The 12,162-nt window shown below is 41.9% G+C and overlaps 1 protein-coding gene across 2 annotated transcripts in view; it reads right to left on the bottom strand.

Annotated features, from left to right (window-relative positions):
• syne2b (spectrin repeat containing, nuclear envelope 2b) overlaps nt 1-12,162 on the bottom strand; it is a 524,337-nt gene that overhangs the window by 222,913 nt on the left and 289,262 nt on the right. For both annotated transcript variants that reach the window (XM_051919949.1, XM_051919950.1), the window contains 3 exons: nt 8,975-9,134; nt 4,232-4,387; nt 1,687-1,827 (listed from right to left, as the gene is read on the bottom strand). In XM_051919949.1, coding sequence (XP_051775909.1) covers nt 1,687-1,827; nt 4,232-4,387; nt 8,975-9,134 — 457 coding nt within the window. The remainder of the gene's footprint in view (nt 1-1,686; nt 1,828-4,231; nt 4,388-8,974; nt 9,135-12,162) is intronic.

Raw genomic sequence — 12,162 nt, 5'->3', positions numbered from 1 at the left:
CACACCTTTGAAGCAGACTCTATACATCGGGCCCTCACTCCCGAAGGTCTTGTCGTGGCTTCCTTCGCCTGTTGTGCCACGTAAACCATCATTAAAGAAAGCTAAGTTATTACTCCTATGTGATTTCTTACCGCTGTATCACTAAGGGAGGGGTATCGCCTTTTAATATCATATCTATATAGTTTCGGTTATGTAACATGTTACAATTACAAAAGAACTTATTCCAACAAGGGAACTAGTGACCCTGCTGGTTACATGTGGGTAGATGGGTGCAAAATTGGATCAGACACAGGAAGCAGAGGATGATGGTGCGAGGAATCTTATCAGAATTGGCTGATGTTAAGAGTGGTGTTCCACGGGTCAGTGCTGGGGCTGCTGCTGTTTTTAATGTATATATAGTATGTGACTTGGATAGGAATATAAATAACAAGATGGTTACGTTTGCAGAAGATACCAAGACAGGTGGATTAGCAGATAATCTGAAATCCATTAAATCTTTAGAGAGGGACTTGGACAGCATACAGGCTTGGGCAGATTTGTGGCAGATAAAGTTTAATGTCAGTAAATGTAAAGTATTACACATAGGAAATAAAAATGTTAAGGTTTGAAAACACAACGAGAGATCGGAAAATCAAAAGTACACTTTATGAGAAGGATTTAGGAGTCAGAGTGGACTCTACTTCAATGGCCTAACAGTGTTCAGAAGCCATTAAGAAGGCTAACAGAATGTGAGGTTATATAGCGCCCTGATGTGTGGAATACAACTCATAGGAGGTTCTGCTTAACCTGTATAACGCACTGGTGAGGCCTCATCTGGAGTTCTGTGTGCAGTTTTGGTCCCCAGGCTACAAAAAGGACATAGAAGCACTAGAAAAGGTCCAGAGAAGAACGACTAGGCTGATTCCGGGGCAACAGGGGATGAATTATGAAGAAAGATGACAAGAGCTGAGCCTTTTTAGTTTAAACAAAAGACGATTAAGAGGTGACATGACTGAAGTGTTTAAAATTATGAAAGGAATTATTATGGTGGATCGAGACTGTTATTTTAAAATGAGCTCATCAAGAATAAGGGGATACAGCTGGAAACTTGTTTAGGATAAATTTTACACAAACATTTCAATGATTTTCTTCACATAGAGAACCTGAGACACAAGGAATAAGCTGACAAGCAGTGTGATAAACAGTAGGACTTTAGGAACTTTCAGAACTTGACCTGATGTCATTTTAGAAGAAATAAGTGGATAGGACTGCTGAGCTTTGTTGGGGTGAATGGCCTGTTCTCATCAAGATTATTCTAATATTCTAACATTTTAAACAATATAGAAAGTGAGCAAGTGACAAGACAGCACTTCAAGCATCAACATTGAGTTTAAATGTTTATGCCCACTTGATCATGGGGGCCAGCAAGCTGGGATCAGACATAGTAAACCTCTTGGAGTGAGCTGTCACCAAATCAAACTCAGAGTGCTAAAGGAATGCGACAGAATAGGAAATCAATTTGTGATATTTATTTTAGATGTTTTCCATCTCATTGAACATCCTGGCCAGAGGGTGAGTTCACTAATGCCAGACATGTTTTTTATAGGCCACATATGTTTAATACATTTAGACTTGGACTCAAGATCCATTAAAGGACTACACTTTTGTAATAAATGCTTTTGACTGAGACATCATGGATCAACATACCTTCTGTGCATCCTTGGCCTCATCAATGGTTTTGCTCTTCTGCCCCAGTGCCTCCTGTACTCTCTGAAGGCCGCTTGATATTTCGTCAATCTTGCCTTGCAGTACATGAGTGGGGCTGCTTTGCTCTGCTGCTCTGTCCACCTTTAAGAGTTAAAAAGAAAAGTGTAGCAAGCTGGCACTGACAGTGTAAACAGCTGGACCTGAAACAGGCATGTTAACACTAAATAAGACAGAAGATAGGGTTGGCATCGTGCATTGTATGTAACACATTGGTCTCCTTCTTGTTTATTCTAAGTGGAGATATGATAGCTCTGCTTGGCAAACGGCTTCCTTAATTTCACAATTCGCTGCTAGTTTAGCAATCAATTATGCCAGTCATCTTCAAAAACAATGCAGTCCTTTAGAACTGCACAATCAGCTGGATATTACCAAGAGAGTGCCAGCTGCCACTTTCATGTCTTCATCTTTCTATGGCTGTTATAAGAGGGTGCCAGCTACCAACCATATGCCAATAAAGTGAGTTCTGACATCAAATCATTAAATTTCCTCCATTGCAATGCCAGCTGCTATGCACTATTAGGCATGCTTTTATTCAATGCCAACTGCCATTTGCTGGGCATCAAACCAGCGGGTTGTCCCAGAACAGGCTTCATGGCTATCTCTTCCTGTTAAAACTGCTTTAGTACACTGCCATCTGGTATTCACAAATAGGAATGGATCAATGTGGTGCCAGCTGAGATTTATTTAACATTAGATCACTCAGCATTCAATTTGGTACAAGTAAGTACAGACTGGCACAGTTTTGTATCCAAATTATTTGGATCGATTTAGTATTCTTCAAGTTGGAATTCACATTAAGAAACTATGAGTATAGTGCCAGCTATGATTTACCAGATATCATGCCATTAAGCTGACATTCTTCAACAAAACCACTAGATTTAGGTTTGTTATGGCTTTGCAAGCTGGTGTTCCCAATGTATAAAGCATGTAAAAAGTTCTTTATTAATGCCAGTGTATTGCCAAATGTGCAGTACCAACTGTCATTTTCCTGCCACTGAGCTTGTTGAAATCCAGTGCCAGTCTGAAGGTATCCATCCTTCAGGTTTGTCCCCATTTAATGCTAGCTTGTACAGCATGTGCCACACACATTAACCAGTACATGTCACTAAACTAGTAAATATGTTAGATGTCCATTACAGTACTGTACCTATCAGCAGCATCCTATAAGAAAACCGCTTGGCTGGCACTGGTGTAATGCCTCACTTCCCCAATGGAGTCAGCTTACACACTTCAAATAATGAAATCTGAGCAAGTGAAAAGTATTTATATCATGACATTAAAATCTTGTTTTACTTATTGTAAGAATTATTGACTTATCAAAAAATTTGTACTTACAATTATTTAGCTTTCTTTAAGAAATCTTGTCAAGTAAATTTTGCTTACCCCTTTGGCAGATTTGTTTTGCTAAATAACAGCAAAGAAAGTTTTTTGTCTAGTTTTTGCATATGCATTTTATGCAATGCCTTCACCAGTAGGACTACCTTGTGCCAATGGGCATTTGTGAATAATTAAACCCTTAAACTAGCTGAACTGCAGTGCCAGCTAGTGGTCTGCACCCACTAAACCACAAGTTCTGTAAAAGTACAATGCTAGAACTGTATCACCCGGGTAGTGCCAATGAACATTTCTCAGACTATTATGTTACGCGGTGCAGGGACAGTTGGCAACTGCCACTAAAAGTGCAGTAACACCTTGGGCTCACCAGTTTTCAGATAATTAAGATTTGATCATCCTATAGTGCCAAAGGTGATTTGTTAGGTTCAGACTACTAAGCTGTCCCCAGTGCAGTGCCATCTGGAAGTCTGTGCCCACTAAGCCATCAGTATGGTAAAAGTGCACCTCAGCACTAAACCTTTACCTTTGCTCTAGTGGACTGGCAGCTGGCAGACTCACAACAAAGCAGCAGGGTGCAACAGTGCAGTGATAGCTTATGTTCACCGTTAAGGCTGCACTGTTCTGTGCAAGTGCAAATGGACCATTAGGCTATCTACAGGGCAGTGCCCACTGAACCACTAATCCAGGAACAGTGCTAAATTTTGCACTGATGCAATACCAGCCTGATGTCTAAGACCACTGCACATCAGGCAGTGCACATTTGGTATCAAAGCAATATTGTATAATGCCAGCTAGCAAGGTCCTGCCACTCACTGTTAGGCTTGCTTGAATGAAGTGGCACAAAATTGACAGGAAATAAGTAAAGGTTATTAAAAAATAAGTTCAGGCTTAGTTAATGAACATCGTTAGGACAAGGCACCTTGCTGAGTAACAGACACAAAGGATCATGACATTATTTAACTTTACAAAAGATGGCACAGTCAGAGTAAATGGCAGCAAGAAGTTATAGCACCCCAGCAGTCACAGCTTCCTAACGGTCTTTGAATAAAGTAGTCTGAATACACACACACACTCCTAATGCACTCTGTAGCCTGGCCATTGAGAGGTCAAGCTGCCTTAAGAATGGCACCAGTTACCCGCACTTAGTTACCTCTTTTTGTGCTTCCTGCAGGGTCCTACTGACGTCCTGGATCTGTGTCTCTATCTCAACAGGAACAATGGTGTACATGTCCGAGTACTTGATCCGGAGCTGCTCCATGAGCTTCTTAATAAGTGCCTTCTGGTTGTCCACCTCTTCTTGGATCTCCTGAAGCGAGAGTGCAAATCCGATCATCCACTGCTCTCCATTAAGACTGGGATTCCAATGAAAGACAAGCATGTACTTCCTCCCAGCAACATAGAAATTTCAGCTCTCCACCTGTGGGTACCACTTGACCAAACAGTGCGGCCGTTACGTGTGAAGTGCCTGAGCCACAATTTGCTGCTCTGATCTCAAGAGGCTGGGAAGGTAAACTGGCAGAGGGGAATCTGCAACACCACTGTGAAAACAGCTCTTGTTGGCACAGCTTGGGAATGATACCTATTGCTGAGCCTCCCCCGGCGGCACAAAAACAAGAGGCCGGCACCTGGAGTATCCACTTACAGCACATTGTGCACAACAAAGTGGCACAGAGAGATCTGGCTGAGAATGCCTCAGAAAACACACTGGACAAGGCACTCGGGCAACAGGAGACAATGGCCCTGAAAGGAATCTGGGAGGCCAAATTTAAATAAGAGCAGCATTCTGCTCACCCGCCATGTTTCTATAAACGACAGTACTTGGTACACATCCAAAAGAAGAAGAAAAAATAAAACAAAATCAAGGAACCTGCACGTGAAGTACTGTGGTCGGCCCTGCCTATGACGGTATGTGCTGCTACTGGACAAGCGGAGCATTGTCTTCAAGGCAAACGGAGCGACTTCAGCGCTCATTAATTCGGTATTACTCATGGATCAGCTGCTCCTCTCCGCAGAGCAGGACCATGTTACAGCCTAATTGGAATGAGCTAAAGGAGGGTCTGTGTCACAAATTCACATTTGACAAAATATAATAAGAGGCTTAATTTTCCTTCACTATTATTTACTACTTTTTGTAACTTTCTCAGCTGAGCTCTACGCACCTCTTCATATTTCTGTTAATTGTGGCCTTGTTTGCTCCATAAAGTGCCCTGTGATGGCAAAACACTGTTGTTAGGGCTACTTAATCATTCATTCTCTGGTGTCATCTGTTCAAAAACAGGAAGCAATAATCTGTTCTGGGAAACTTGGGCACAAAACAAGACCCAACCCTGGAGAGGACGACGATCCATTCTCAATACACTCACAAACACAGAGCAGACCAATTTAGAATTGACAATTAACCTAATATACTGTGTTCTTCTATGGGATGGGGGAAGAAATGGGGGAAATGAAAGAAAATTCCAAGAGATCCAGGAAGCATAGTCCTCACACACAAGGTGAGGCTGAGAATTGAAACGAGAAACCTGAAGTTCTGAGATGTTAAGACCCTATGCTGAGCTCCACTCTTCCTGTACCTTCTTCACAGTCTGCAGTGAAGTTCAGCTGATATTCAACACGTCACCTGAGTATTTTACAGGATTTAAACTCATATAAATAACATGCTTATGGATTATTATCATTATTATTATTATTATATTATTATTAGGAGGAGTATAGGAACCTAATCAAGGACTTTGTTAAATGGTGCGACTCAAACCACCTACACCTGAACACCAGCAAAACCAAGGAGCTGGTGGTGGATTTTAGGAGACCCAGGCCCCTCCTGGACACCGTGATTATCAGAGGTGACTGTGTGCAGAGGGTGCAAACATATAAATACCTGGGAGTGCAGCTGGATGATAAATTGGACTGGACTGCCAATACTGATGCTCTGTGCAAGAGAGCCGACTATACTTCTTTAGAAGGCTGGCGTCCTTCAACATCTGCAATAAGATGCTGCAGATGTTCTATCAGACAATTGTGGTGAGTGCCCTCTTCTACGCAGTGGTGTGCTGGGGAGGCAGCATAAAGAAGAGGTACGCCTCATGCCTGGACAAACTGGTGAGGAAGGCAGGCTCTATTGTAGGCATGGAGCTGGACAGTTTGACATCCGTGGCAGAGCGACGGGCGCTCAGCAGGCTCCTGTCAATTATGGAGAATCCACTGCATCCACTAAACAGCATCATTTCCAGACAGAGGAGCAGCTTCAGCGACAGACTGCTGTCAATGTCCTGCTCCACTGACAGACTGAGAAGATCGTTCCTCCTCCACACTATGCAACTCTTCAATTCCACCCAGGCGGGGGTGGGGGAATAAACATTAACATTATTCAAAGTTATTGTTAGTTTAACCTGCATTTTTATCACTATTTAAGTTAATATTGTTTTTTATCAGTATGCTGCTGCTGGAGTATGTGAATTTCCCCTTTGGATTAATAAAGTATCTATCTATCTATCTATCTATCTATCTATCTATCTATCTATCTATCTATCTATCTATCTATCTATCTATCTATCTATCTATCTATCTATCTATCTATCTATCTATCTATCTATCTATCTATCTATCTATCTATCTATCTATCTATCTATCTATCTATCTATCTATCTATCTATCTATCTATCTATCTTTGATATATTATGCCATATGTGTTGTTGCATGTAGAGGGCATAGCAGAGCCCCAAACCCCAGACACAACTAAACCAAAGAAAGTTATGGTTTCAAAAGACTTGTTCATTTTTAATAAAATGCCTTAGTACAGGTTATGATTAACCACAAGCACAAATTCTCCTCTCCTTCCTTCCTTCCTTCCAACCTCCACTCCTTGCTGGGTAAGTGTTATTCTTCTACTCTTCCAACTCTAACTCACCTGAGTAATACGGAGTGGCAGCTTTTATACTGGACCCAGGAGTCCTTCATTTAGGAAGCACTTCTGTGTCAGATGGAATTACACTACAACAAGGCAGTCGTCACCTGGTAGTGCCCCCTGACTGCCACTGAGGGACCTAACAAGGCTGCCCTGAAAAACTACAGGTCACTTGCAGCCCTGCGAGTATGCAAAGCAGAGCCACACGAGGGGCACACTGCCACCTATCAGTCAAGAGGAACATCTACCCTTGGAAGGCCAGCTCCCAGCATTTATGTCCTCTAACTGAGGAGCGTTGTAGCTCCTACCCTGAACAGGGCACCTATCCATCCCCGGTGGCTTGCTTTAACATGGCAACTTGACCGGGCAAGGGAGAATAATATAATCTGGATGGGATATCTGCACATCCATCCATTACTTTTTACTTCCATACAAGGCTCCTGGCTGTGAGGAAGAACACTGGACCCCTGTGTCAGGACCTATTTTCTGCTGTCATTCCTCACATTTATGTATTTGATACATTTTCTCACAATCTATTTTATAGATTTTTACTATTAATTTTCCTAAACTACTTTTTCTCAAACATTTTTTTTATTTCTAACTTCCCCAAATTTTTCAGTTTCAGTTCAGCTTTCACTGCTCTATCTTCACTATTTTTAGTTCTTTATTATTTTTTTAACATAAAATTAATCTCCAATCGATTCTCAGGCCAGAGCCACAGAGCCTATCCTGAAAGCACAGAGTGCAAGGCAGGAACAACCCTGGACAGAGCACCAGTCTACCAAAAGGCCCACTCACAGACACCAACACTCATACCAGGCCCCTTTAGAACTGCCAATAAATTACCCTACATGTCTGGAGACATGTCGGAAGAAAACCGAAGTATCTGTAAGAAAATGTTGCTTTCTTGTGTTAATTTTCTTTTAAAATGCATTTTCATTTCATCAGCTCCCCTTGTTATTTTTCTGTTACTATTTATTGTAGTTCTTCTATCACTTCTAGTCAGAACCATGTAATTTTTAATTCAATTGATTCATTTTCTGAGCCTACTTAATCCAGTGCAGTGTCCAGGGGAACCACAACCTCTCCCAGGAACATCAGGCACAAGCCAGGTCCTACCAGGCCTCATTGGTCACATGTTCTTACATGGTGGCCCTGAAACAAGGCAGGTCCTACCAGGCCTCATTGGTCGCATGTTCTTACATGGTGGCCCTGGAAAAAAGGAAGTCCTACCAGGCATCATTGGTCACACATTCTTATATGGTGGACCTGGAATAAGGCAGGTCCTACTGGGCCTCATTGGTCATACGTTTTTATATGGTGGCCCTGGAATAAGGTGGGTCTTACCAGGCCTCATTGGTTGCATGTTCTTACATGGTGGCCCTGGAACAAAGGAAGTCTTACCAGGCTTCATTTGCCACACATTCTTATATGGTGGACCTGGAACAAGGAAGGTCCTACTGGGCCTTATTGGTCATATGTTTTCACATAGTGGCCCTGGAACAAGATGGGTCTTACCAGGCCCCATTAGACACACGTTCTTATGGTGGCCACATGCAGTTAATAACATATGACCAATGATGCCCAGGTGGCCCTGGAACAAAGTGGGTCCTAGCAGGTCCTACTGGGCATCATTGGTCATATGTTATTAACTGTATGTGGTAGCCCTAACACAAGAGCAGTGAAGAGCACTGATGTGCTTGGCACTTGAAGTGGATTGGAGCTGATCGCTCAAATAAAACAACAACCTAATATAATGAACAAGCTAACTGTTAGTATAGTGCTTTTCATGATAATCACTTTCATAAAGCAACTTAGAATAAAATAATCAGTTTGACCACAAAAACTAATTCAAAACAATATTTCTGTGTCAATAGCAATACAGAATTCTCATTTACAGAGAATCCATATTTCACTTTGGAGAGCCAGTAGTAAGGACATGCTCCACACAGCTCACAACCCCCTTTTAGAGTCCCCACAATAGCTTACCCTCAACTGAGTGGCTCTTGGCGTAGGCTTCATCTTCGACAGCAGGGACGAGCGTGTCACAAGCCACTCTCGGACTCCCTCTATCTTGGCTTTCACAGCATCCCGCTCCTGCATGTCTGTCTGCAGCACCTGCTGGGCATTTGCCACTTTCTGCTTCAAGCTTCCAAGGAATTTAGAGAATCAGACAATTAAAATTGTGAACAGAACCATGAAGTTTCAAAAACACAAATATATAGTCCAGCAACTTACACAGTAGTGCGGAGCTGCTACTCTGTGCAAGACCCCTCAGGAACGCAGCATGCTGTCAACTACCAGCACGTCTGCCAAAACTGGCAAAATAATTGGAGTAAAAGACTCACCTCTCTGACTGGGCCATGCAAGAAGGGCAGCCAGAGTTCACAGAAAATACCCAAACAACAGTCTGTTATAGCCCAGGACAAGTGTATAATGGGCACTAAAGTGAGGTTATAAGCGGGCACTGAGAATGACTGGCACTAATCTGAGTTAAGGACAATTCACACTAACAGTTACAAATGAAAACTTTCAATGGCATGAACTTTGTCTTCTAAAAGTAAGCAACATGCTAAAAGCGAAAAAGTGATGGATTGATTTTAAACCTTTAGGTTAGTAGAGCTGACACCAAAATAAAACCCCCAAAGTGTGCATTCACTCTTCCTAGTTCTAAACATTGGTAATATGAGAAAGTCTAAAAAATCAGGCATGAATGGCACTACTCTAAGATCATCAGAATGGACGTGACTTTGTGCAGCTTTAATACCATAAAAGTGGATATAAACTGCAAAAGCTGACATGTCTGACACTCCTTAAATTCACAAGAGTGGATAAAAGTGGCACAAGTTTAAAAGTGAAAGATGGTTAAAGATAAAAACACAACAAGCCATAAACGCTTTCATGGCTGGCTCTTCTTTATATTCTAAATTTAGATATGATGACTTCAAATTGCACTTGTGCGTATGGGCAATCAAAATCCCTAAAGTGTATATTATCGTAAATTGAAGACTAAAAATATTAACCTCCCTGCGTGGAGTTTGCATGTTCTCCCCGTGTCTGCATGGGTTTCCTCCCACAGTCCAAAGACATGCAGGTTAGGTGCATTGGTGATTCTAAATTGTCCCTAGTGTGTGCTTGGTATGTGGGGGTGTGTGTGTGCCCTGTGGTGGGCTGGCACCCTGCCCGGGGTTTGTTTCCTGCCTTGCGCCCTGTGTTGGCTGGGATTGGCTCCAGCAGACCCCCATGACCCTGTAGTTAGGATATAGTGGGTTGGATAATGGATGGATGGATGGATGGATGGATGGATGGATGGATGGATGGATGGATTATTGTAGACAGGAGAAGGAAGAATGTGATCACCCAAACATTTACCACTGGAAAAGTGTTTTATGGATGTTTCTACGTGTGGCTGCTGGAAGCGTGTGTGAAGTAAATACAGGCGCAGGCTGACAGAGTGCAACGGGTACACGCAGACTACAAAATACTTAAAAGTCACCTGATGAAGGAGTTGCATGGCCACATAAATGGAGAATTCATGGAGAAATCAAAGTCTGTTTACCAGGTTTTTCAGAGGCCAATAACCCAAATTCTCTTTTACATGGCATTTTAAAAATCAGATATCTGTGAATACTCAGGTTATTGAAGAGGATTTAAGTGCACTAATTGAAAGCAACAGTACTACATAAGTGGATGGTACGTGTGTGCTGTGAAGATTAAGGGTGAAGACCCTACAAACCTTAAAGTTCACCTAAATAGCCATTACAAATTAGTCCATGATATCTGGGTAGAGAAACAGAAAAGCTAAAAAGTGTGAACAAACTGAGCACACATGGAAGTTCAAGTCCGCACAATGCAAGACAGCAAACCTTAATGCCATGCTTGTAGAGAGCAGCAGGTCAGGAAGTAAACTCAGTAAAACACCAAAAACGTGGAGAGGCCCAAGTAAACCTGCAGATTGAAACTGGAATTTCACATGCAGTTTGCCGCACAAATAAATACACACATCACATATAAATTGGATACAGCAATGCAGCATATTAAACAAACTACCAAACAAGGTTAGACGAATGGAATAAAAAGGGTCCAACGTTTTTGTTTTTGGGAATTCTCTGTGTGCACCATGCTTTGTTACATTTGTGTCAAAATGTCATCTGCATACAGGAGACGATTTAGCAAAGGCCATTGATTGAAATTTGGATGAATGGGACATTCCAGAGGTCAAGGTAATGATAATAGTGACAGAATATGAAGCAAACATGGTACAAGCTGTATACATGTCAGAAAGTACAGAAGTGAGTAGACTATTGTAATTGACAAATGAGATAAATATGTTAAATTGAGATTTAGAAATAGGATTGAGAAATGCAGACATCCAGGAGGAGCTCAGAGTAGAGCCGATGACCCTCCACTTGTAAAGGAGCCAGTTAAGGTGGTTTGGGTATGCTGCCTGGACGTCTCCCTGTAGGTGTTTTATAAGCACGACCAGCTTGGAGGAGACCCCGGGGAAGACCCATGGCTTACTGAGAGGATTATATCTTCTAGATGACCTGGAAACGCCTTGGGATCCCACAGAGTTGGCAAGTGTGGCTGGGGAAAAGGACCTATGGGCCACTCTGCTAAGACTGTTGTCCCTGTGACCTGGCATCAGATAAGTAGTGGAAAATAAATGAATGAATGAATGTTATATTGACTACTTTATAGGTCAATCCTTTATGTCACAAAATATGTGTGCATTTTTAATGTAAAATAAAAATAACCTCTGTGTATAAAAGAGTCGATCCTAATAAATTCCTTTCAAAATTCACATAGATGTTTGGTTAGATCAGGGGTGTTGAACTCCAGGCCTGGAGGGCTGCAGTGGCTGCAGGTTTTCATTCTAACCCTTTTCCTAATCAATGGCCAGTTTTCACTTCTGATTAATTTCTTTTCCCTTTAATTTAATAGCCCAGATTTTAAGGATTCAGTCCTCTGAATTGATTCCTTTCTTCCTTAAATGACAGCCAAACAGAAATGAGACGACAGATGACCAGCTAAACTGGGGCTTCCAATTTCAACCAATTTCACTCCAACCAGTTTCTTAATGAGAAACCAGTTATTCTTGCTGTTAATTAAACTCTTTATTCAATTCCATGGCTTGTTGCTGCTCTCGTTCTGCCACAGCAGACATTTCCAAACCT

Source organism: Erpetoichthys calabaricus, chromosome 16 (genome assembly GCF_900747795.2).
Source record: "Erpetoichthys calabaricus chromosome 16, fErpCal1.3, whole genome shotgun sequence".
Lineage (NCBI taxonomy): Eukaryota > Metazoa > Chordata > Cladistia > Polypteriformes > Polypteridae > Erpetoichthys > Erpetoichthys calabaricus.
Note: the sequence above shows the minus strand (reverse complement) of the source record. Positions and strands in the feature narration are given on the sequence as shown.